This window comes from Ictidomys tridecemlineatus, chromosome 12, assembly GCF_052094955.1.
Source record: "Ictidomys tridecemlineatus isolate mIctTri1 chromosome 12, mIctTri1.hap1, whole genome shotgun sequence".
NCBI lineage: Eukaryota > Metazoa > Chordata > Mammalia > Rodentia > Sciuridae > Ictidomys > Ictidomys tridecemlineatus.
This window is the reverse complement of record NC_135488.1, coordinates 12,132,780-12,159,189: the sequence shown is the minus strand read 5'-3', so window position 1 is coordinate 12,159,189 and position 26,410 is coordinate 12,132,780. Positions and strand designations below refer to the sequence as shown.

The 26,410-nt window shown below is 50.1% G+C and overlaps 1 protein-coding gene across 1 annotated transcript; it reads left to right on the top strand.

The window, feature by feature from the left end:
* The first annotated feature begins 8,433 nt into the window (after positions 1 to 8,433).
* Positions 8,434 to 26,174, top strand: LOC144369030 (uncharacterized). The gene is made up of 13 exons (XM_078028097.1): positions 8,434 to 8,860; positions 8,958 to 9,170; positions 14,012 to 14,199; positions 15,166 to 15,371; positions 15,608 to 15,813; positions 16,880 to 16,994; positions 18,409 to 18,524; positions 18,690 to 18,920; positions 20,016 to 20,130; positions 22,433 to 22,533; positions 22,700 to 22,816; positions 23,789 to 23,903; positions 25,805 to 26,174. The coding sequence occupies exons 2-13, from the start codon at positions 9,129 to 9,131 to the stop codon at positions 26,008 to 26,010; spliced, it is 1,758 nt and encodes a 585-aa protein (XP_077884223.1). The 5' UTR covers positions 8,434 to 8,860; positions 8,958 to 9,128; the 3' UTR covers positions 26,011 to 26,174.
* The last annotated feature ends 236 nt before the right edge of the window (positions 26,175 to 26,410 follow it).

Here is a 26,410-nt window from a genome sequence, read left to right as displayed (position 1 = left end):
GGGTCCCAGCATCCCTCCTGGTGGGAATCTAGTGTCCGTGCTTGCTCCTCTCTCAGGCCTTTGCCTTTTAGTCTGCCTTGTAACTCTAGCACTGGGGAAGGGAGCTCCTGGAAATAGGCCTTGGGGAGTGTCCAGGAGTGGGAGGCAAGCTTTTTGTGGCCCCTCCAGCGAGTCCCTGTCTTCTGAGCCTGCATCCTGGGCTGGGAATGTCCCCAGTGCTTCTCCCTGTTGCCCTCTTAGGTGGAACAGCAGGACTCAGGGTGCTGGAGCTGGGTGCCTGCCTTCCCCCAGGTGACACAGGCTCTGGTGATTCCCAGTTGTTCAGACTCTGATAAAGCAGTTTCTCTAGAGGGCAGCCTTTTTAGGAACAGAATGCTCTGGCGTATGTCAGAAAGGTCCAGAAACATGAGGAACCTGGAGACAGTCTCAGTGGGAACACTGAACTCTTGCAGGTGAAACCCACAAAGGTGGAGGGCGCCTGTGATCTGGCGGTGGTTCTGAGTTTTTCTTTTTCTTTTTTCTGTTTCTTTCTTTCTTTCTTTCTTTTTTCTTTTCTTTTTTTTTTTTTTTTTTTTTTGGTGCTGGGGGTTAAACTCAGGACTTCACTCTGCAGAACAAGCTCGGCCCACTGGGTTCCCTCCCTGGAGTTTTCAATATTCAACTTGCCTACTGAGCCTCCAAAAATCCATCAATTACAACCTGCCTTTGCCAAGACTAGTATACACATTTTCATAGCAGCTTTGTTTATAGACAAGAACTGGAAACAGTGTAGATGTCTATCAGCAGGTGAGTGGATGCAGACTCCCCAGGCCCACCTTAAGAGACAGTTGGTCACTCAAAAATAGGAAAGGGTGAGCTATTGGCACTTAACCTTGATGATGCTCCAAATAATTATGTTGAAAGAAGCCAGATTTAAAATAAAAATAAATAAAACATGCTGTATGATTCTGTTTATTGAAACTTCTAGAAAGTATATAGTAACAAAAAGCAGATCAGGGGTCACCTGGAGATGTGAAGGGGGATGGTGGAGGTGTGAAGGGATTGCAGAGAGGCAGGAGGAAACTTTTAGGGTGATAGACATGTTGTTTATATTGATTGTGGTGCCCTCACAGCTGATGCATAGTATTGGAAGTCAGCAGAGTGTGCTTGAAATGTGCAGGTTGCTGCCCTTCATTGAAACTGTTTTTTGAAATTAGCTACAACCAACAGGGGACAGAGAAGCCCCCAAGTGGTCTCTTCCTTTACTGAAGACTATGATGTAGAAATTGATTGCAGAAGAAATCTCTTTCCTGTCCATGCAATGTTTTGAGCTTATCAGTGCTTACCTGCTGCATGGCTAAATCGATCCTGCTTCAAATGCTGGGCAAGATCTTCAGGGGTGTAAGTACCACGTAGGCAACATGATGCTAAAGCGAGGTCTCTGCCCCCAGATGCAGGTCCCTTCCCTCATGCATCAATCCTTTGGGGATTCTAAGGCCTTTGGAAAGAAAGTTGAGGGGTCCCGGGAGCAAAGAGGGTTGGGGATGTGCCAAGGGATGAGTAGGAGGTGCGCACTGGGAGGAGGACACTCCACACGGGCCTCCACTGTGCACCCAGTGTTCCACGAGGCTGGTTCAGAGCCAGGGCTGCAGGCCAGGCACATCTGGGCACATTGCAGGTTCAGGGGACTCTGCCGAGCCTAGAGAAGGGGATACTGGTGCTGAGCAGCATATATCAGGGAAATCGGTCGCTCCCACCTGACAGATCCCTTTCCAGGGCAGTCCTGGGGCCCTGCTGTAGGGACACCCAGTGAGGATGCTCGAGGAAACCTTTCTGTCCAGGAACGTGGTGGGGCTGGTGAGGGCTGGGGTCCTAGGGCGAGCTGGCTGCAGCTTTTTACCTGAAGTCCCCCTGTCCCGCCCCTTGATGATCCTCCTGGAGAGGAGCCCCAAGTGACTTCTCCCTTGGCAGCCTTTGGGAGGCACCGAGGAACTGTCTGGGGCCCTGTCCCTGAGGGCGACAGGGCTTTCAGTGTTTGCTGACTTGAGTCTTGGGGAGTTTGTAAGGAGGACTCCAGCCCTCCACCTCTACCCGCAGACATCCAATGGATGGCTAAAGGCAGAATTAGAAGGGCAGCATCTCTGCCTCAATATATGGCCCATCCATCCCCTTTGCCTGAGTCACCTTGGATTTGTTACTGGACCCTGCTGGCTGCATCAGTGCCCACCAGCACAAGGAACAGGCAAAAAAAAAAAAAAAAAAAAAAAAAGGAAAAGGAAAAAATAAAGAACTTTGATCAAACTGGGGAGAAGCAGCCAGAAGGCTTGGAAGAAGCCCCTGACCCACAGAAGTGGTTACAGTTTATAGAAACAAAACCCAAGTGATTTACAAACATGAATTTCCTTGGCCTGAAGAAAAGCAAAAATGGGAAAAACACAGAAAATGCCTAGGCAGATGGCCTGTGCCCAAGCCTGAGGAAGGGCGGGACCCATCTTAGCTTTTCTGGCTCCTGAGGTGGGCATGAGGTTGCAGCTCGTCTCTATTTTCAGCAGAAGGAAGTTGCTCTTAATTCAGAATCCAGACCCCCGCCCCCATGCAGTCTGTTTCATGTCCCAGGAACAAGGTCTGATTGATGTGCATCTGAGAGCCAAAGCAGGTGACACAGCTCTCCTGAGAAGGCACCACCTGGCCAATCCTGGGAAGATGGACAGACCTCAACTGGTCAGGACCACCTGCTTTGGCAGCTGTGCAAAGCCCAAGCCCTTGCCCTCATTCCCCTCTCTATAAAAGCTCCAAGTCATTGTCACCCCCTGAAGACAGGCTAAGATGTGGGTCCCCTGCCTTCCCCGTGTGGCTGCACTGATAAAAGTTCCTTTCCTGCTGGGCATGGTGGTGCATGCCTGTAATCCCAGAGATTCTCGGGAGGCTGAGGCAGGAGGATCACTTGAGGTCAACCTTGGTGATTTAGTGAGACCCTCAGCAACGTAGCAAGACCCCTTCTCAAAACAAGAATAAAAAGGATTGGGGTGTGCTCAGTGGTAAGGCACCCGGGTTCAATTCCTAGTCCTTTACCTGGAGCTGAAGCTCCCTGCCTCCTTTTCCTTTGCGGGTTAAAGCTTGCCCTATGCATTCAGTCTCATTGGACTTGGAGTTACCATTGACCCAACTCAGAAGTTCCCATCTCTGGTATCTCCACCTCCTCTTGGTACTGGGGATTGGACCAGGGGCTCTGCCACTGAGCTACATCCTCAGCCCTTTTAATTCTTTATCTTAAGACAGTGCCTCAATAAGTTGCTAAACCTGGCCTCAAACCCACAATCCTCCTGCCTCAGCCTCCTGAGTCACTCTAGCACAGGTGGGTGGCACTGTGCTCGGCCTGTGGTTGCATTTGGATGCAGTCCAAGCTGCTGCAGGTTTGGGGAATGTTCTGTGGGCATCTATATAACAGTACCTGGTTGGGGGTGCTTTCTGCAGGGGGCGCCAGACCCTTTTGCTGTTTTTTCTGTGGATGTCTGCCTGGCCTGCAGTGGGTTGGTCACAGGACATTCAGGAGAGATCTAGGGCACTGGGCAGTGCCCTCCATCCAGCAGGTGACCTGGCAGGAAGAGCCCTTGCAGCAGGGAAGTGGGGTGGCACTCTGTAGGTGAAAGCACAGAGCTCTCTGATGACTAGTGACTAACACAATGTGAAGCAGAAACATTTCATGAACTTCATGTTCAAGTACAAAGTTGGCTAGGATGACTGGGTGGCATTGCAATCTCCTGAAGGTCCTTCTTGGATTCATACAAAAAGAGAGAGCGAGGGACTAAGGGGCAAGAAGGAAACACAACTTTTTCAAACACTGAGATCTGGAGTTCAGCTCCTGCCATGTAGTCAGTGAATGAATGGATAATAGTTGTTTTTACAGGACCATGTGACCTGGGGCTGCTCGGCTTCCTGTGGGCCCTCAGCATCCCCATCTATAAAGCAGAGGTACAGACCAAGGGTGCTGTCAGCTTTCTGTTGCTGTGACAAAGCATCTGAGAAAATCCCCTTAAAAGGAATCAGGGTTTCTTTTGGCTCATGGCTGCATAGGTCTCAGTCCATGGCACCTTAGCCCTATTGCTTTGGGCCTGTGGCAGCACAGTAGGACATCCTGGCAACTGGAGCACATGACAGAGGAGGCTGCTCATCTCTGGGTAACTGGGAAGAGGGTGGGTAGGACTGGGCTGGGTCCCAATATCCCCCTCAAGGTCACACCCCTAATGATCTCATTCCTTCCAGGAGGCCCCACCTACTAAAGTTTCCATTGTGTCCCAAGGGCCACAGGCTGGTGACCAAGCCTTTAGCACAAGGGCAATGGGGACATTTGACATCCAAACCACAATACCAAGTGATCATTAGCTGGGGGCTAACCCCTGGTCACCAGGCCAACCCCTACCCACAACCCAGGCCTGGGGAGATTGAGTGCATTCTGCAGGACACACACTGCAGGCAGCTGCCTCAGCCAATATGAAAGTCCTTAGCAGAGGCTCTTTTATTTCATGGGGGGTAGGGGGGTGGGGGGTGGTACCGGTGATTGATCTCAGAGATGCTTGACCACTGAACCCCATCCTCAGCCCAATTTTGAATTTGATTTAGAGTCAGGGTGTCACTGATTTGCTTAGTGCCTTGCCATTGCTAAGGCTGATTTTGAAATTTTTTATCCTCCTGCCTCAGCCTCCTGAGTTGCATGGTTTACAGGAGTGCACCACTGCGTTGGCCAAGGGGCTCCTTTTGGGCAGTGGGGTTTCCTTGGAGAGAAAGCTAACCCTGTCCTGGGGTCATCCCTGATTTGCCCACACAGCAGTGCTTTGTTACTTTTTCTTTTCTCTGGAGGGCAACTCAATTCATACCTAGTAAACATAGCCCCACAGGTTCTCTGATTAAGAATAGTGCAGAGCTGGGGGGCAGTGGTGCATGCCTGTAATCCCAGCAACTCTGGAGGCTGAGGCTGGAGGATGGCATGTTTGACGCCAACCTTAGCCATTTAGTGAGGCTCTGAGCAACTCAGTGAGACTCTGTCTGTAATGAAGTATTTTTAAAAGGGCTGGGGATGTGGCTCAGTGGTAAAGCACCCCTTGGTTCAACCCCTGGTACCAAAAGAGAGAGAGAGAAGTGAAGAAATAAGGGGAAACAAAACTCAAGCTAAGATCTTAACCCTGCAAACGCAGCTGGTAGAGAAACGTGCTGACTTCAGGGCTATGAGGATTCACCTCACCAAGACTCAGTTAGCAAATGCTCTCCAAACCTGTCACCCTCAGGGCTGGGTGAGCTCCGCTGTAGAGCACTTGCCTAGCATGTGCAAGGCCCTGGGTTCAATGCCCAGTGCGGCAACAAAAAGAATTTCAAAACCCCATGTGATCCTCAGGTCCAGGGAGAGCAGTCAGAGCAGCTGTCTGCCCCTGAGACTGGGCCTGGGAGGACTCACTGGGAGGATGCCAGGGGGATCATCAAAGGTCCGGGGAATTGCCACCAGTGCGGCCAAAGTCACTCCTAGATGGCAAAATGAAACCTGTGAGCCACGTTTTCTGTGACTCTCAGGAATCCCTTCCACACCTCTGTCCTTAAAACAGGGAAGAGTAATAATGTCACTCAGTCCCTTTGTACTGCTGGGACCACAGTGGTCTTTAGAGGAGATCTCATGGCTGCCCTGGGTCACGCCCTGCTTCACATCCCCTTGGTGACCAGTGGTCTCTTCCCACCTGAATGCTGTCCACACCCGACTCCTGGGGTGCAAGCCTTCCCCTCCACCCTCCACCAGTGCTCACCAGCTGCCCTGGGGCATGGGAGGCTGTGACCCAGGCTTGGGTAGGGCTTCCCCTTTAGCCAGAGCAGTCCTGAGAGCCCCAGGCTGCAGCCTCTGCCTGTAAGTGGCTGCCTGGAACAGAGCAGGAGGTTGCTCCCTGTGGCCCCTCTGGTCCCTCTCTTCCTCCTGTTGAAGGAGCATGTGAGGAATGGCTTGTCCTTAACCCTGTGCAGAAGCTTCCAAAGAAACCGCTTCAAAGCCCTGGAGCAGGGGAGGGGGTTGAAAGGTTTGGAGATGGAGCCATCTGAGAAGAAATGGCAGAACTTCAGAGATGAACAAGAGAGCAGGAGTTCCAAGCCTCTTTCGATGGAGTTTCTAACAAAACAGGATGTTGGCTTGCAGGAGCCAGATGCAAGCCAGGCTCAGATGACCCCATGGAGTACCATCAGGCGACCAATGGCCACTTCAAAACTGTATCTTAAAAGAGCTTCCAGTCCTGAAGCGCAAACTATGCCAGGAGCCTCCAGGCTAAGTGACAGAAGCAGACACACAATGACACATGGCCTGTGAACTCTCTCATGGAGAGTATAATACAGTTGTGCCATAGAAGTAGAAAACATTATTGTGACCAATATTTTAATAATGATGATTATTATGATGGCCTTTCATGTTGGTTGTGATAATTGACAGCTGTCATTTTACAATAATGTTGATCAAACGCATCCTCTGGGCCATGCTCTAGGCCAGCCACTCTACCTGCCTTGCCTACCTGATCCTCACAGTGTCCCCAAGAAGCCAACACAACAAACCAGAAAGCACAGTGTCCCTGCTAGCAAGTGCAGGACCTAAGTCTTGAACCCAGACACAGAGACCAACCAAATTAAATGAAATATTTACTGGAATACTGGTAGAAATCTAGGAGAAGAGGCTGTGGCCTAGAAATGGGGAGGGTTGGCTTCAATCCTCAAAACCCAAAGCTGTCAAGATGGTTCAATTGACCATCCACGTTAGAAACTAGTCTCCAACGAAATATGCCCCAAACATTGTCAAAACAGAGGGACCGATTGGGAGGAAATGGCAACCCAGTAGAACAGGAGGCACGAGGAGAAACACAGATGAGCACTATGCACGGGAGGAGGTCACTGGAACACAGCTGGCAAGAAGATGAACACAGGCTCAAATGATGTGTTTTATTTATTTATTTTTTACCAAAATTAAGGATGTTGATAATATGTGCTGGGAGGGGATAGGAAGATAAGCTTTTTTCATACACTTTGGAGGCACATTTAACATTATCCATGAAACTTAAAAAATGCACGAATGCTATGCTCCCTACAACACAGAAATTCAGGTCTTGGGACGTGCCCTGGGAAGCTCCCAGAAGGAAGTTCATTTCAATGCCGTGTTAAATTATAAGACATGTACAAAGCAATGGCCATTGGCAGGAAGTCTGTGGCCACAGTGAATAAGGAGGCACGTGCTGACTGCAAGTTCTTAGGACCTGTGGGTGGAAAGAAGACCCTGGACCACATGTTTCAGCTGTGGGACACAGACACAGCCCTGAACATAGGCTGGTCCAGCGACACTGTGCATCTCTCCAGATCCACACAGTGTGGAAACCGCAGCCATCACTTGGCTTTAGGGACAGTAGCTGAGGTGATTTTCTTTTCTGAGAGATAGGGGACCACGGGTGACTCCCTAATAGACAGATGACCAGAGCCACCTCTGGGGAGAGTCTGGGCCAGGAGGTGATGGGAGAAGAGGAATTCGATCATCTGTTTCCATTTTTCTGTGATTTGGTTCAAGTGGTAAAGCGGTGCTATTTATTAATTAATGGATCAAATAGGTTCATCATTGTTTTAGAGTACAATTAGGTGCCTTCAAACTTTAGGCTACATGGGCACATTTGAGAACGGTTCCAGCCATTCTCTCATCCTTTGGGTCATTCCCCTCCTATGTCCTGTGAGACATTTTCTATGTGAGGCTTTAAGAAGAAGAAGAAGAGAATATTCTGTAAAGAAAACCTTATGATCTGTGCATTATAAAATTGAATGGGTTCATTCAGAAATCAGAAGTTCTATTGAAAGCTATTTGCATGAGGCAAATAAAACTTATTTTTAGGCATCCTGGTGAAGACAAGGTTTTATCTTTATGTCTCATGTCTGTGTTTTTCTTTTTATTTGTTAGAATGAAATTCATAGGTTGGCAGACCATTCTATCAGATGTGTACCTAGATGACATTTCAATTACCCACTTTTACATGGTAGACATTTTGTACATGAACTCTGCCTGTCTGCAACTTTTTTTTAAAACAGGACTGGGCTCAGGAGCCCAAATACCAATGTTAGCTGGAACATGTTCTCCAGTTTGGCCTATCTGTCAGTATTCCCTGAGGTCATCTGTTCCATGAGCTTCGTTACTCCTGCTCCCTCACCAGCTTTCATAGAAACCACATGCTGTCTATGAGTCAGAGACACCAATCTCACAACATAGCATTCTTTGAGTATCCAAAGTCCCACTGTTCACTTCGCCATGCCTGACATTGTCGGTAATATTTATCGGCAAATGTGAGATTTCCAAAGATCCAATTCTATGTGCTCCTTTCTCAAAGAGCCTTAGGCAGGGCTATAGCATACATAAATATGAAGTAAAGGCCTAGTTTTTAAAACGTCATCCATCGAATAGTTGACACATGTCTGAGATATTTTTTATTTTGGAGGAGGTATTATTTAATAGGGAATTCCAACAGCTACATGATAGTGAAATGAGAAGTCTTGCATCCATTTTATTCTTTGTGATGATTTTGATGAGTAAGGATAAGATACTTCCTTGTTCCAATGAAGATGTTGCCCACTTCTGTGAATGGATGCACCGTGTCACCCACTACTTGCATATCTGCATGTTGTGCTTGACATTACCATCGTACTTGGCAGGTGGCAGAAAGTCAATACTGAAGTTAAGCTCTTGTGTTCTAGCAGCTGTGCTGCAGATCCTTGGTGTGCCACCTTGTGCAATCCATGCTGCTCTGTTCATGTTCCTATTGACTTCCTGGTGATGAGCATCATGGTCTCCTGGTCTTGAGAATGGCCAAGCATTTCTCTGTGAATGTGGAAGGTGGGCATGTGGAAGGCTTCAGGGAGGAGGGATCATTGATCATGTACTCTAATCCATGTGCCTGTTTAATGACCTGTTTTTCTTCTTGGGTTTTAAGGGAGACACTACCCTCAAACACTTCTGTGCAGCTGGGAATGCAGGCTTCTGCTTCACCTTGAAGGAAGCATTCATGAATCCTTTCCAGAAGACATGAGAAGAGAGAGTGAGCCTCTGGTAAAATGCAGGTTCCTTGCATTGCCCATGGGCTAGAGGAGAGAAGAGTTGCTTCATGAGATTTGATTTCCTTTTTCCTGAAAAGTTCCACACGGAGGTGAGTCCCCAGCATGTTTAGACATCATTTCAGACATCTTTGTTGATGGAAATGAATCACACCCCCTGATGATGTAGAAGAGCTAAAGATGGGTTTGCTATGAATTTTCTATTTCATCTCTCAGGGCCTGAGTCAAGCCAGCCATTGTGCTGTCAGCGCATGAGCTGCTGGTCAAATGTGAGGAAGTGGTCTTGCTTTATGAAAACACCACCTTGATTCAGTGAGCCAGAGGCAGCCTGAAGTCCCTGTTTTCCTGTAAAGGCATATTTCTGTGGATGGCTTCTGGCCTCGTCATGCAGCCCTGCTCAGAGTAGGGGATTGAGGGTCCAGGTAGATCCCAGTTCCTTTTGACCTCTATTGCCATTGGGCCGCCCCAGGGTCCTTGGACTCTACCTGGTCTTCTGGCCTGGGTCAGGGGATGTGAGGTTTGGAATCCCCCTCTGTGGCAGGATTTCAGGCCCCCCAGCCACTTGAGGGCAGCACATCCTTCCCTAATTGTGTTAGAGGGGGAGGATATTCCCGCCCATCCTCATCCATGCTCATCCCGCAATTTGTAGCTTGACACCTGAGGACCTTTATTCATTGACTTATGCTAAGATAAGTCAATCAGAAGTCTCCCAAGGGTTTACATTGTGGTAATTGACACCAAACATCCGTTTTGTAATTAAACCATTTTGGAGGACACAGTTGAGTGGCATTAAGCATGTTCATGTTGGTGTATAGGCGTCACCACCATGCATCTCCAGAACTCACGTGGACATACTCTTGCCATCAATGCGGAATTCTAGTGCCCTTGAGGCCCAGGAAAAGAACATTGTATTTACTTTTTATGAACCTGATAATTGAGAATCTGAGATAAGTGAAATCCTACAAAATTTGCCTTTCTCTGGACACGATCATTTTCAAGGGATGCAGTTCACCCCCACTCGTGGGCATATCAGGTCCACTGCTAACTCTGCGGGTGTTTCAATTGCACTCTCAGTGACAGTGGTGACTGTGTGCACATGAGCTGTGTGTCCAGCTCAGATCCCAGGATCTAGGGTCTTTGGTTCCACGCAGCCTATAGGTTGCCTGCTCCTCCAGGTCTCTGCAGGCCAGTGGCACGAAGGCCCTGGGCCTGGTGGTTTCTTTAGGTGAGTGCAATACGTGTCCACAGTGTCGTAGGACATGATGGACTATAAATAGAAGCAATGCCTGGATATCCTGGGATCTCAGTAAGCTCAGCCTGTGTGCTGAGAATTGTTGTGACCTCCTAATTAATGGGCCCCCAGAATCCCAGAGAAAAGGGCAAGTCCAGAGCAGTGGAACCTCAGTGTCTCTGAGAGAACTTTTGGGGTGGGGGACCGGGATACATTGATGTGAGGACTCTGATGCAGAGTCACGTTTTTCGAATCCTGGTAGAGGTGCTCAGGAACAGCCTGGGCTGGCACGTGGGTTCCCCACCTCCACACCTGTGGAACATCTTGGGGCTCTGATTAGCACAGCAGCCTGACCACGTGAAGGCATCTGCTGTCTCTGCGTACAGTGAGCTGGGTTTTCTTCACGTCTCTCAACAATTCCACATAACACCAGCTCTGAACCCAGAGTCCTGGTCACTTAGTTGAGGCTCCATCAGCTCCCACCTCTCTCTACCTGACAGAGCCCTCCTGGCTCCCTCTGCACTCATTACATTGAAGATGAAAACCCGGAGGGTGGGACTTCCCGTCATCCAGAAGTTCCCAAACACATTCCACTATTCCTGGAACTCAAATGGTTGGGGGGGGCCACAAGCACCCTGGCATCCATGTGTGGGAACCATTGTAGTGTAATCAAGAAACAGGAAGGAGAGGGGTTGGACTGATCAGTACAGATGGCAGGGCCTAGTACAGAGTGGAATGGAGAGTTCTCACCCGGGGTGATTGTTGTGATGTGCACAAATGCTCTGCTGGTGCTGGGGTGCCCGCATGGTTTCTGGGGTCTTGAAAGGCTACAGATGCCCACAGAGTGTTCTCAGATGCACAGTGGGAGGCCCGTTGCAATATGTACATGTGGAAGAATTAGGAGACCCCCTTAGTGTGGAGGTGCCATCTAGAAGGCAGCCTCACTTCTCTGAAAAAGTTGATTTGAAAAAAAGTGTTCGTACCTGGGCCCAAAGGGCCATATATGCTCCTGGAAGTTGGTGGTGGAAATAGTTCTCCATCCATTAATCACTCCCTCACTCACTAATGTCCTTGTGTCCTTGAGAAAGGCTCTCCCTTTCCTGGTTTTCCTGAATAGAAATCCTCTTGCCTCTTGGGTGAATAGGGTTATGGGTTGTGCAGAGGGTGGTGGTTTACTGAGCATCTTAGAGACTGTCCTTTATGGAGCCTAATGATCCCAACTGGGGAATGAGGCCAGGGTCCTAACTGTGGTTAGTGTGAGGACACCATGGGTTCAGAGAGGGAAAGAAGGACAAGGGAAACTCAGATGTCCCTTCATGGCCCCTGGAGTTAGAGGACTTACCCCTTTGCACCTGGGATCAGGAGACCTCATTTCCTCGAGGACACGCACACTCAGACGTTAATCTTGAGTGTGGGTTCCTTTCTGGGGTCCAGGGCTGTTGTTAGCCACCAGGAATGACAGTGCTCTCCATGCTGAGTGGAGCCAGTTTTTGCCAGGAAAGAGCCCGTGGTCACGCCTTGTGCAAAGCATCCCACGCCAGGGGCTCCCATCCCTACATTCCTGTCCTGAAAGGAAACCACTCAGAGGCAAGGTGGGTCCAACCACCTCCCATGTGTTCACTCATCACTGTGTTCCAGCATCACCCCAGTTAACAGTCCTGATGGGATTGGATGTGGCTCAGAATGTCACCTTCATGAGCTCTACCCTGCCACAGCTGCAGTTCTGCAGTGGGAGAAACTCAAAACCTCAAAACACATGCACATGAAAGAAAAGAGCAAGAGCCAGAGCCCAAACAGGGCCACATGTGGCAAGGACAGCTGGAGTGCCTTGGTTGGGACTCAGAATGATGTCAGTGGGGTGGCATTGCTGCTGACACCAGCATGATAACAGAGAGCCAGCCCTGCTCATTTTGCGGAGCAGTGTGTTGGGGAAGGCAGAAGAAATTGAGAGGCAGGATTGAGTTTGGCCCTAGGAGGAGGTTGGGTAAAAGGCCAGTGTGAGTTGGAGGGCCTGGGCAGATAGAGAGAGGCCAGGGCACACCCCAAAGCCTGGAGACTGCACTTGATGTCCAGGGTTGTGAAACACCACCTCCCCTCTTACTCACAACTGAGAGCAAGGGGCATTGATGAGTTCAGTTTGTGTGCGGCTGCATCCAAGGTGGCTCGGCTAGGCACCTCTGTTTCCTTGACTCATGAGGCTGGGAGTCCAGGCTCCACTGAGGCTTGGCTGGGAGGATCGGACTCTGAGTTTATGCCTGTGTTCCTGGTAGGATCCATGTTGGCTGAGCCTCGGTTTTTTTGCAATGAGAGGATGGGTGACTGTCATGTCTTTATCACAGGACACACTTGCTAAATGGATTTGTTTGCTCTGGGGAGGAAAGAGAGAGAGGGGAGTGGTGCTGGAGACAGGGATGCAGACAGGGGTCATGGACTTGGCATAACTCAGTCTTGGAGGTGATATCCCATCACCTGTACCCACTTCAATTCCCATGAATCCAGAGGCTGAGCCCCCTTGATTTGAGGGGTGAACCGGTTATGGGCAGCAGGATGCTGTGGTACCTCGGAGTCTCTGTGAGACCCCAACACTAGACACACTTGGCCCTTTTGAAATCTTAGGAGAAGCCTTGGGAAGTTGTATGGCAGAGGGGAGCAGCCTCTGCATCTCAGTCCCCTCCAACTTGCCATGGTGTAGAGAGGGAACTGCAGCCACGATGGGACTAACATTGGCCACGTCCCTGTGTGGGACACAGGCCTGATTGAGTTGGGGTGCATTCTTTGTCTCTGCCCTTCTTGTGATTGTCCCATCTCTACATTTGTGCTTTAGCCACCTGTGAGTCCCATCTCTGGTTTCAGAGAGAATAGAGGGTGTTATGGGCCAATAGACACAATAAACCCTAGAGATTAGATGCTACCCTACTTTCCAGAAAAGACTGGGCACACCATGAGTTGCACAATGATGGGACCAGGGTCCAAAAGCTGCTGAGAGGGAAGGACTGGTTGTGAATGCATTTTTGAAGGCTCCAAGCTGGAACTCTAGTGGCACCAAGCAGGGCAGATGTTGGTGGGGATGTTTGGGTAGTTGTTGGTGAACACCTGCGCACCTGAGATGTTTAGGCATGGAGGAGAAATCAGCAGCTCATAGGGCTTTTGAAAGTGTTCTTAAGTGAAAAGAGGCTCAGGTATGGGCACAGGAAATGACATCATTGCCTTGACAATGGATCAAACAGAACATGGAACCCTGGTATCCAGGCACCCACTTAACTGACCAAGCCATCTGAGCTCATTTGGTTGGAGAAACTGGAGTGAGAAGGATGTTCTCCTGTGGTTGCAAACAATGCCGAGCCTCAGGCTCCCAGCAATCTCAGGGGGGCCAACTAGCCCTTTTGTGGATGCACTGGGTGAGGCTTCATCTTAGACGCCAGAGCCTCTGGCAATTGTCGCAGAGGAGCTCAAGAGTAACAGTGAGTAGCACAGGGCAGGTGAGCCCAGCAGGCCCTCTAGTCTGATCCCTGATGAATGGCCCAGGACTCCTATTCTGACTGTGTGTGTGTGTGTGTGTGTGTGTGTGTGTGTGTGTGTGTGTGTGTGTTTGTACTGATGGGAACTGTCCCATTGTGCTTTGACTCTAGTGTATTGGCACAAGTCATTTTTCTGTTTGTCACTATTTCCATTTTGAACCCACCATTCTTGGTCCCAACCCAGGGTGAAAATGATGAGAACACAGAGGAGCCCTTCAGGGTACAGAGCCTTGAACCTTACAGGCAGGACCAGCTTAGGAATGAGCTCCTGCCTGTCATTTGTGGGAGGAACCTACATTTCAGCAGCAACATGGGGTTAATTTCCTGGGATTCCATCCCCACCCAGCAGGTGCTGGATCTCTTGTTCCCAAGGTAAGCACCAGACCACCAAGCCCAAGTGTGTAGCCCCCTCATGCCTGGGTTTTGGGGCTGCCATGTACCTCTCAGGGACCCAAAGGTTTGTGATACTTAATGAGATAGAGGACCACACTCATAGTGGAATGTCAGCCCCAAATGGGATGAGTCCTGGAGGTGCCTGCCACAGCCTTGCAAGGGGAGTGAACTCCCCTCTTAGGCAGAGAAACCATCCTGACTCCAGCTGATCCACAGAGGTCCGTGGAGAAGTCCCCACACACTGGGCACTACAGCTCAATGGTGTGCACTGAGCTCATTCCCAGGTGGACTCAGCGAGGCCAGGTGGTCTTTCTGGTGTGATATTGGCTTTGTGAAGAACGTAGATCTGTGCCAGAGGCGTCTCAAAACTCAGGCCTTGGGAAAAGCACTTTTGGGTTAATAAAGACATGTTAATTCCCATAGTGGGACAGAACATCCTAGCTGGGACATAGCAGGACAGGATCTTTGGACATGGCAGCTCCCACACCCAGAGACATGTGGGAATCAGCAGTTTGGGCTCATTCACTGATGAACATGGAGAAAGCACCCACTGTGTGAAGACACGTTTCCAGTCACTTTTCATAATTCATTGAAAAATGGGGTGCAAATGACTGCCATTGTGTCCCTTTTTATGGGGGTCAGCCTCAAACCGCAGGTGCCATGAGTACATATCCTACATGTGACTGCATCCCTGACTCTATGGGGCATAACTGCACGTTGTCCTCTTCAGTGACTATGGTGGACCCCTGGACCAACTTCAACATGGAATGGGCTTGGGGTCAAGAGGGTGGGCTCCTGTTTTTAGAATAGTGACCTGCAAGGTGATTTGACTTGGGAAGGCTGAGGAAAGACTGCTCTCCCCATTGTAGGGTCAGAGGTTTTCTCTGGAGGCCGTGGAAAAGGCAAGGCCAGGGTTTTGCTGACTCCACACCTTCCTCCCCACAGTGCCTCACCTTCCTTCCTGGGGACCTGGGTGAACCTCTACTCCGAGGCTTCCCATCAGCCTCCAGGCTTTCTGAGTCTGCAGCAGCTGCTATCCATGTGGCTCCTGCTGGGTGGCTTGAACCTGGAACATCAAGCACACCACCTCCTGGCCGCAATTGAAGATGGCAAATCAAGCCAGGCAAAGCCTGAGAGCCAGGCGGACTGTGGTGAGTACCTAAGGGTATATGAGGAAAGGTCCGACTCTTGTCCCACTGCAGGGAGTCTGTATGCCTGGTGTTGGACTGGAAATTAGGACAAGCCTTTGTCCATTCAGTAAGTGACCCCAGTCTGCAAAGAGGTCCTGTGTGGGCTAAGGGCCTGAGTTCTTCCTGGCAGCAGGGGTATTGTCTGTCTGTGGGAAGGTCAGGGCAAGGCAGTCATGTTGGCATCTTTTCTCCTCTAGCTACAAGCTCAGTTCCTGTCACAGCTCCTCAGCCAACCCCAGAGCCAGAGCCTTCTCCCAGGGAAGGGGCAGAGCCGGAGTCCAGGACATCAGGGGTCTCAACTCGGTCCTCCCCAAGGCCCCAATATAACAAGCGGATGAGAGGCAGGTGCCTCATTCACATCTACTTGGAAAACAAAAGGACAACACAGTATAGGAGCATCCTGGTGAGTCTTCGAGCAGGGGAGTCTCCTGGGAGCCCACAGTGGGGAAGACCGAGTCCACAGCAAACACTTTGGACTAGGCCTGTCTTCTTGAACTGGAGCTTCTGGAAGGTCAGGAAGGAGAGCAGAAAGTGAGCAAGAGAGAGGCGGGAGAGCAGCAGCATGCCAGGTCTGGGTGCGAGTGGGCCTGCATGTTTTGGGGTGTGCAGGTCAGAAGTGCAGGAGTGAGTGCTGGGGAGGTCAGAGAAATATCGAGGGTACAGGCCATCCTCTACTGACCTTGGTATTGAGGAGGAGTACATTGAACCGTGGAGGTTGAAGCAGAGGAGTTGGCAGTCATTTTCTTGTGTGTGGGAGGGGATATGTTGCTGGTTGAAGGGAAGGGAGCCATTGTAGAATGATTAGGGTGGGTAGGTGTGGGTCACAGAGAACTGGGGGCCTTGGAGGGGCCCATTATTGTCCTAGTTTGCATGTATGTGAATAGAGATTTAGCGGCTCTCTCTGCAGAATTTTCCTGGGTGTGGAGTATCCATCATGAGACTCTGGTGTCCACCTCCAGGGGAGCTATGTTGAACCACTGCACCTGCTGGGTCCGAACCTCCTGACACCCTAGCAAGCACTGACACTCTCGAGCCCAGCAGCTTCCATGCCTATCATTAAAGAGTCCTAGTGTGTGTTGTGCCCTGGCTGTCAGGACCAAAGCACCTAGGGTTTGTGCCTGGTCCACACAAAAATGCAGCTGCATCCCAGACCACAGCAGGGATATGGAAGTGCACTGGACCATTCCTCCCATCTTGATGGGACTAGAGTGTGTCTGTACAAAGCCTTTTGGTCCTTATTCCCTTGTCCCTGTAGGGCATAGCAGGTTGAAGCAAACTCTTGTACCAAGATTGGACTAGAGGCTCATAGGAAGACCCCCACATGATCACATGAAGGCCTCAGGTAGCAGGGTATCAAGATGGTGCCCTTGTGTTGAGAGCTCACTTGTCTCTGATTGTCCTTGAGCACTGTCCTCTGGGTAGCTCCTCCCAAATTCCCTGTCTGATGAGCTTTCTCCAACCCTGCTCAGGTGACCTGCCAGGACAGGGCTCCAGTCATCATCCGCAGGGCCTTAGATGCACACTTGCTCCAGCAGGAGGACCCAGAAAACTACGAGCTTCTGCAAATTCTCTCGAGCCATCAGAGTAAGTGGAACCATCAGAGGGTAGGGAGCAGTGAGTCACAGTGGGCTCACGATAACTGGGAGCCAAAACACAGTGTGCATTGACTCAGTGCCCAGGAAGAGTATGGTAGGACTTGTGCATAAAACAAAGTGTAATGATGGGGCATCAATCTGCAGGTTCTTCATGTTCCCCAGGGGCTGTGGACCTGCCTATCATGTGTTCTTTCCTTGGCCTGAGGAGGCATTGCAAAGCTATTATCCACAAGGGGCCAAGAAGAGAGGCTTCTTTGTCTTGTGTCAAAGAAGACAGACAACCACAGGGTGCCTACTTTGGCGACCTTTCCTGACCTAGTTGAGTACATGAGAAAAGCAGTTCAATGAAGAATCATTTCTGGTTTCCAATCTTTCTATTCATTGCAAACTGAGTCCACTTAGGACCAGAGGCCATTTCTAGAGAGAAGAGTGTGGTAAAATAGAACCCTTCACAGCTTGTAAACTCTTCTAGGAGAGAGAGAGAGAGAGAGAGAGAGAGAGAGAGAGAGAGAGAGAGAGAGAGAGAGAGAGAGAGAGAGAGAGGGGAAGAGAGAGAGAGAGAGAGAGAGAGAGAGAGAGAGAGAAAGAAAGAAGAAAAAGAAAGAGGAGGAGGAGGAGGACGAGGAGGAGGAGGACAAGCATGAGGAGGACGAGGAGAAGGAGGACATGGAGGAGGAGAAGGAGGAGTAGAAAAATGAAAATAAGTTGAAGGAGGAGACCATGAATAAGAAGGTCAAGATGACTTTAAGAAGAAGCATGAGGAGAAGATGAAGAAGAACAAGAACAAGAAGGAGAAACACAAGCCGAACAAGAAGTATAACAATAAATTGATTAAAAATGTGAATGAGAATTATACTCATGAGGAGAAAATGCAGAAGTGGGGAACTCAAGAGAAATATATATGTCTGGATGGCACAGCCCTGCTGTGGACATCCTGCACCTACGCTCAACACACCTCCAAACCATACCCCTCCAATTAGTGTAGCCCTGTATGAGTGGATGAATCCACTGGCAAGGTGGAGGCACCCACCATCAAGTGCTTTTCCCAAAACCCACCTGTGATCATTGCTGCAGTGGGGAGAAAACCTTCAACACATGAGTCTTAGGGGATCAATCCAGATACAAAGTCTAGCTGTTTCGCTTTGGTGGGTCCAGCGTGAACTAAGAGGGTCTGGGGTACAAGGGGCTATTTCCTTGAAAGGTGTTCCTGTAGTGGACCTCCTGTGCATAGAGGGTCCTCAGGGAGGAATCAGTGGGGAGTCTTTGGTGGAACAGTAGCTGGATTCAGGGGCTCTCAGGTATGTGTGTGAGACCTGAGCTGGCAGAGGCTCTCAGTTGTGGGGGATGTCGGGTAGTGTATTCCTTGAGTGTCACCTACCACGCCTCTGCCCCTGCCTCTCCAGAGCTGAGGATCCCTGCAGATGGAAACGTATATTACGCCCTGGATGGCAGAGTGGATTATAACTTTCTTCTTCGGGAAACAGCTGCCAGCAAGTTGTTTAAAGTCAAGCCAAAGGAGGTAAACAGCCACCTTCTTCAGTCTTTACTCCTGGTGCCACTCCACATCCTCCAAGGGGACAAGAACCTCAGGTTCTGGATGGATGTTGTATAATGCCCACAGAGCCAATGCCAGGCTGGGTGGGGTGCAGGTGCTGGGCTTTGCTGATGTTGTCATCCCCCACAGTTCTTGGAGCCTTCTGTGGCAGTGGCATCCAGGATCCCAGCAGCTGTGAGCAGCAGCTCTGCGGTGGCTGCAGGACCATTGCCCCAGGCCACCCAAAGCAATGAGTGGTGCAGGAGAAAAGTCACCAGTAGCAGCTCCTCACTGCTTCACTCCAGCGAGCAGGTGGAAGACAGCCGCTTTGTCCATGTCCTCCTAGAGGGACAGAGCCTGAGGGAGACAAAGCGCATTCTGGTAAGCCTGACAGCAGGGCTGCCTCCTGGGTGTCCACACAGTGGAAGGCAGGAGACACAGCTAACCCTGGGGCTGTGGTGGGAAATTAAGAAGAGAGAGGTCAGTCTTAAGGGCTTGACCTGAGGGGGGAGAGCCTCAGCATGCCCAGCTGCAGCGGTGAGTGGGCCTGTGTATTGTGGGTGTGGCAGGCCAGAAGTGCAGACGGACAGATGAAGGCGTCTGCTGTGGACAGATAAAGGCAGAGATATGTCCAGGGTGCAGGCTGCAGTGCCTAGAACTTGTTATTCTCAATGAGTTAGGTTGGAGCAGAGGAGCTGGCAGTGACTTGTCACATGTGTAGGAGGGGGTGTGTTCCTGGTAGCAGGGAAGAGAACCTCCTTAGCATGACTAGGTGTGGAAATTTGGGGTCGGGATCACCTGGGGGGTCATGCCACAGCTTCGGAATGTCAGCCTTTGCATGTAAGTAAATACAAAACTATAGGGGTTCTTGGCAGAATTTCTATGGATGTGCAGTAGACACGCTAATGCTGCAGGTGTCCAGCTGCAGAGGAGACATGTTCAGTGACTGCCAGTGCTGAGTCAAGTACATCATTAGAACCAGACCTGCACCGAGCTTCCAGAGCCCAGGGCCTCTCCAGGCTATCATGAAGCACTCAAGTGCACACTCTTGTATCTGAGTCTGTTTTGTGTAGTGGCAGTCAGGACCAAAATTTTCAGTGCATCTGCCTCTTCCACCCACAAAGGCAGCCTGCATCCCAGAGCACACTTGGTGCGCAGATCCCTGGCCCATTGCTGTCATCTCAGTGAGATGAGAGTGTGTCTGTGCATAGGTAGTTTGGTCCTTTGACCTGAGTGAAATGTGGCTCCCTAGGGGGAGGGGAGATGGCAGGTACAGGCAGATATTTGTACCAGGATTGTTCTAGTAGCACGTTGCAAGAACCCAGGGGGTATATGGAGGCCACACTCAGGTAGCAGGATAACAAGATTGTGCCCTTGTATATGTAGCTAACTTTTCTCCTGAATGTTTGACCACAGTCTTCTGGGTAGCTCCTCTAAAAGCCATTCTCTGATGACATTTGTCCCACCCTGATCTAGGTGACGTGTCAGGAGAGGGTGACAAGCGTCATCCGCAGGGCCTTGGACCAAAATTTGTTGCAGCATGAGGATGTGGACAACTTTGAGCTGCTGAGAATGATGTCTCTGCATGAGAGTAAGTCGGACAATCAGACAGTGGGGAGACATGATCCACAGTGGGCTCAGGATAACTCACAGCCAAGAGAAAGTGGGCCTTGGCCCTAAAATAGCCAGAGTGTCGTGGGCCTGGTGCAGGAAACCAAGTGCAGTGATGGGCGTGTCCAATGTGGATGTGTTCAATGCGACCCCAGGGGGCTGCTGGACCTTCCTAAATTTGTTCTCCCCTGGACCTGGTCTGGCAATGCAAAGCTAATATCGATTAGGGCAAGGAAGAGAGAGGCTCAATCCATTATCAGTTTGGTTTATGGCTCACTGATAAGGATGCCTTCAAATGAAGAGGAGCAGAGCATGGGTCCTGATTGGATCAGCATTGCTATGGACGGAAGCCGCACAGGTCCCAATCCATGGCCAGGATATGAGAAGCCCTGCCTACTCAAGAATGTCAGGATTGCAGCAACTGGGAACAGGACTCAGTGAAGAGGAAGTCAAGGCCAGGGGACAGCCTGTTTGGGTTCTTTTTGGAACAATTCCAAGTCCTCTGTGCCTGGGTGCCCATCTCCTGGAGATATCAGAATGGCCAGGTTATTATTCCTTCCAGCAACAAAGAAGGGCATCTGAAGAACAGAGGCCACAATGCTGAGCTGTCCACAATGCCAGTGCTTTTTTCTTTCTTGTGAGCTTGACACTCCTAGCCTCCACCATCCCAGCCTGTCCACAATAGAACTCACCATCTGTCGGGCACGTAAGTGAGTTTTCCCATTTCCACACACCGCCTCATTTGAGTTGGCTCTGTCTCACACATGAGGAAGACTCAGGTGCAAGGAGCTGGGCAAGGGGCAGTGTCTGTGAATCTCAGGGACTTGGGAGGCAGTGCAGGGGGATGGGGATTTCCAAACAGCCTCAGAAACTTAGGGAGACCCTCTACCCAAGTAAAAAGGCCTGGGAATGGCCTCAGTGCTTAAGTGCCTCTGGCTTTATCCCTAGTAAAAAAATAAGCCAGTCAAAAGGAATTACCAAACCGAGAATCTACAAAGGTGATTTCAGAAACAGACTTTCAACCCAAGCATCAGTTGAGAGCAGGCTCCAGACCAGGGGAGGTTTGTGTGTAACAGACGTCAAAAGGGAGGACTACGGGGGGCCTGGAACCCACTAGGTGTGATGGCATTTATGCCTTATGGCAGGAGGGTGGCAGTGATGCTGGCCCTCTCCTAGTGTTTGGAAACGTTGTTTTCATTGGGGAAGCTTTATGGAGGTGGTATCTATTTTACCAATCCAGGTCCAGATGTGGTGCTGACTACCACAGGTAGAAGCCTATCCAGAATGCGGTGTCTGTTATTCAGTCTTTCCTGACTGTGACAATGACAAGGAAAGGAAGTCACTTGTCTTTTGTCTTGGTTTCACTCCTGGCCATTGATTGAGAACTGATTTCATCTTGGACTACTGAACAGAGGCTGCATCTGGGCAGAAGAGTTTGATAGATTTGAACTCCTCAGGACGCCCCACCATTGCCAGAGAAAGAAGGAGAAGGAGGAGGAGGAGAAAGAGACACTCCTGAGTGGGGAGAGGATCACACAATGAAGAGCAGGAGGAAGAAGAAGAAAAAGAAGGAGGTGAACAGAAGGAAGGGTGGAGGGAGATACACAAGAAGAAGAACAAGAAGGAATCATGTAAGAACAAGAAAAAGACCCAGAAAGAACTACAAGAAGATGCAGGACAGAAAGAAGAGCCAGAAGTAGAACAAGAACAAGAATAAAAGTACAAAGCAGACAGCTCCTGATGAGAAACAAGGGGAAGGAGAGCGAACCTAGAAAATAATAGAGTTCTCCAGGGCACCATCCTGCTGAAGTTCTCCCATGTCCATTCCCAACACTCCTCTGATGGATACCACCTCCCCTCCACGTAGTCATCCATGAGTGGATTCATCCAGGGCAAGGGGATGAATTCCCCCACCATCCAACGCTTCCCTGAATGCCCATGTGTGAGCATGGCTGCCCTGGGGAGAAAGGCCTAAGCACAGGAGCCTTTGCCAATCCTGATGCAGATTTTAGCAGTGTCCCTTTGGCAGATCCAACCTGCACTGAGAAGTTCTGGGCCCAAGGTGCTCTTTCCATTGCCAGGTGCTCTTTTGGTATAGAATCCTGTACATCATCTTCTCCAGGGAAGAATCACTGAGGGAGTCTTTGGTGGCACTGTAGCTGGATAGGAGGGCTCTCAATTCTGGTGCAGGCTCGTCCTGGCAGAGACTCTCAGGGGTTGTGGGTGTTTTGTGGTATAATCCTTGAGTGCCACCTAACAATTCTCTCCACTTTACTCTGCAGAAATCAAGGTCCCTGACCACTCACTCATGTATCTGTCCATAAATCCACAAATAAAATATTATTTCATCGTGAGGAAACGCCGCGAGGTCAAGGGAAAGGAGGTAAACACCTACCTTATTCAAGCTGTACTTGTGCTGCCATTCCACTCCCACCTGGGGAAATAAGAAGCCTCAGCACCTGGATATATGTGCTAGAAGCCCATAGAGCCAACTGACAGGCTGGGGCGGCTTTCTGTTTCTGGGTTTGCTGATGTTCTATCCCCCACAGTTCTCAGAATCAACCTGCAAGTCCTCCAGTCCGCTTTCCCACAAGCAGGTGGGAGACACCTGCTTAATTCGTGTCCACTTAGAAACACAAAGTCCAAAGATGGCCAAGACTGTTTTGGTAAGCCTGGGAGCAAGGGTGTCCCCTGGTGCTTACACCTGGGTGGGGAGCAGACACTGGTCCAATACCATGGACTACTCATGCCCTCTTGAATTTGGAGCTTCTGGATGTTCAGGAGGATAGATGGGAATCAAGAAGAGAGAGGTCAGTGTGAAGGGCTGGAGCTGAGATGAGGGAGAGCAGCAGCTTGTCCACCACCATGTCTGAGGGAGTCTGTGTGTCAGGTGGCAGCATGCAGTCCAGAAGGGCAGAGGCAGGTATGGGTGACAGATGAGAACAGGCCAGGACCTAGGTTGCAGGTTCCCCTGTATGGGTTGCTGACGTCTATGGAGCAGGACACCAGTATGAGGTTCTGCATGTTCCTTGAACAAGGAGCTGAGAGGGTCTCTCTGCAGAGTCAGTATGGATGTGGAGCAAGCACACTAAATATCCAGGTAACACAATGACCACCCTTGCCGTATGAGGTGCCCTCTTACACCCCAGCCAGCACTGAGCCTCTAGAGGCCAGGAGCTCTCGTGGCTATCTCTCGTCACTCCTGTGTGTGGTCACGTTCCTGGGTCTGATTTGGGCCCTGGCAATCCAGACCAAAGCCTCTAGGTTTTGTGCCTAGGCCATTCCCAATGCTGCCTGCATCCTCGGGCAGACCTGGGATCTTGGAGGCTATTGTCCCATTCCTCCCAACTTGTGGGATGAGATTGCATCTGTATGCAGGTAGTGGGGTCCTTTCACTTGGAGAGAAGTGCAGCTCCACAAAGAGCAATGGCAGGTCCAGGAAGTTATGTACAAGGATTGGGCTAGTAGCCTATGGGAAGAGCCCACGCGATGAGCAGGAGGTCAGCCTCAGGTAGTAGGGTCATGGATGTTGCCCTTGTATTTAGAGTGGAGGTGCCTCCAGAATGCCCCTGCCCACTGTACTTGAGTAGTCACTTCAAGGCCCATTTCCTGAAGGCCTGTCTCCCATGCTGCTCCAGGTGACCTGCCAGGATCGGGCTTCTGTCATCATCCGCAGGGCCCTCGAGCTACACCTGCTTACTCAGGAGAAGCCGGAGGAATATGAGCTGGGCCAAATCATCTCTCACCATCAGAGTAAGTGGGACAATCAGATGACAGAGAGCAAGGGTCAGGATGTGGACTCAGGTCAACTCTTAGAACCAAAGAGTAGTCTCTGACCCCCAAGAACACTCCAACAGGGTGTGTTGGGCTCGTGCACAAAGACAACTGCACTTCTTCTGGTGTAAGCTCTCCAGGTGTTTTGGTATACCCCAGTGGCTAGTGAGGCTCCCCACCAGGTGCCCTGCCCAGGACATGAAGACGCATGCAAAGCTGACATCATTGAGGAGTGAGGAGGAAAACCTCTTTCCAGGAGCAGTATGGTTCTGTGGTCTGAGATAGGAGTGGTTTCAGAGGAACATGGGAATGCATGGGCTAAAAAGGGAACTGGCATTTTGTGGACTGAAGCAGTAGGATTGAAAGCCTTCTGTGTGACCAGAAAACCACTGCCTTGGCAGAGAATTGCCAAGATTCTAGCAAGCAGTAACAGGATGAAATTGGGAAGAAAACACAGCCTGGGAACAGCTTGAATCATCTGTTTTTGCATAAATTCCATGGTCTTCCGCACCTGAGTCCACTAGCCAAGGAGTGATCCCAATAGCCAGGTTATGATCCCTAACTAAAGTCAGATGAGGGCTTCCTAAGCACGAAGCCACAGAGCTCATCTGATAATAATGTCAGCACTTTTTCATTGGTTGGTTGGTTGGTTTTTGTGAGCCAAACACCTCAGCAGCCATTATCCCAGCCTATGTACGCTGAAGACCACCATCCCAATGAGTTCTAGGATCACTTGTCTCCTATCTTACCCTTCTGTTAGGTTAGTAGAGTCTATGGAAGAGGAAGTCTGTCTGGGGCCTTGGTAGCCTAAGAAATTCATAGCAGAGATCCCCACATCCAACCCAGAAGGGATGGAGAACAGGCTCTAGGTTAGAGGAGGGCGACAGTAAAGAGGTGTTCAGAGGAAGGAGAAGCTGGCTGTTGTATTCCCCCACTAAAGGTCATGGCACCACTGGGCCATACACCATGTTGGAGGGAAGCAGTCCCTTTGCTGGTCTTTGGAATCATTGTTCTCAGGAGGGCAGCATTTGGAATGTGGTCTCCATTCTCAGAAGCCTGGTTCACATGGAGGCAGGCTCCACCAACACAGAAGCGTGGCTCTAATGTGGTATTCGTGCTGGTCAGCCTGTCCTCACTGTGGCCATACTTGAGGAATCCTAGGCCTTTTCTCTGGGTTTCACAACTTTCTCTTTGATTGTGCACTGAGGCTGTCCATAAAGCTCTAGTGTGTGGCAGTGGAGAGCTCCTCAGCCCTTGCCACAAAGGCATAGACTGGGAGAGAGAGAACAAGGCTGGGAGAGAGGGAGAGAGAGAAAGACGGAGAGGAGAAGGAGGACCTCTACTTGGAGAATGAGGATGCAGTGGAGCCAACAGGGACAAGGTACTGTTGCATAGGGCACACCCCTGTTTAGGTCTTCCTCCAACCATGCTCAACCTATAGTTTAGTCCCTTCCACCCCCCTGTAGTGGATTTATCTTGAATGAGAATTTCATGTTGACATCAGAGCACTCACCATCCAATGCTTCCTTCCAAACCCACCTGTGAAGATGGCTCATGTGGGGTCTGAATCTTCGGCACAAGAGCCTTTTGTGGGAGATTTCAGATGCAAACCCTAGTGGTGTGCTTTGGCAGATGCAAGAGGACCTGGGATGTGTTGGAGTCCAAAGCCTTTGGTAGGAAGAGACATTAGGTCTGTTGAAGTGCTCTGCCAAGTTCTTCCTCAGGGAGGACTGTGGAGGCTGTCTTGTTGGTATTGGTGCTGAATTGGAGAGCTCTCAGGTGTGTGGCTCAGTTCGTTTCTGGCACAGGCTCTCAGATGTTGGGGTGTCCCAGGGAGCACCTCCTGAGCCACCTTATTTTGTACACCCCTCTCTCCCCAGAGCTGAGGATTCCAGCGCAGGCCAACGTTTTTTACGCAAAGAACCCTCACACAAAACCCAACTTCGTGCTGAGGAAAAGGAGCCTCTCCCAAAAGAATGATGAGTGGATCCAGCCTCAACCTCCCTCTCGTCCTGCAAAGAAGGCTCCAGCCCTCCTGAGGATGCTTGCAAAACCATTCTGCTGCTGTGTGCCTGGGTGGGGCTGAGGCAGCCCAGGAATATTTACATTGATTACTATTTGCTTCAAAGTTTGAATCTATAGTTTTCCATTGTCTTTCACCTTGTTTAGTAACACAGTTGTTACTCTATCCTGTATTTGTTGTTCCCATTAACATATGATTATTTTAAAATATATGTTTTTGTTACCTGATCTACTGTGATGATTTGTTACCTGATCTACTGTGATGGTTTTGATCAAAATTGTGCATTTGATGATAATGAATGCCATGCATTTAGGAACCTGTAGACTCTAGACAATGAATGAATGTCTACTGTTGCATGGACTGGTCTGCAGAGTCCTGTAGCATTTGAGCTTGTGTGAGGGCTTCATAGGGCTTGCAAAAAGTCCAGGTCAGATGGTCCTGCATGAAGCTTAGCTCCTAGTGG

Coding starts and splice junctions, on each gene's coding strand:
- LOC144369030 (XM_078028097.1), top strand. CDS start 9,129: ATGAGATTTGATTTCCTTTTTCCTGAAAAGTTCCACACGGAG. Junction 20,131..22,432: donor AATGATGTCTCTGCATGAGA/GTAAGTCGGACA, acceptor TTTACTCTGCAG/AAATCAAGGTCCCTGACCAC. Junction 22,534..22,699: donor GCGAGGTCAAGGGAAAGGAG/GTAAACACCTAC, acceptor TATCCCCCACAG/TTCTCAGAATCAACCTGCAA.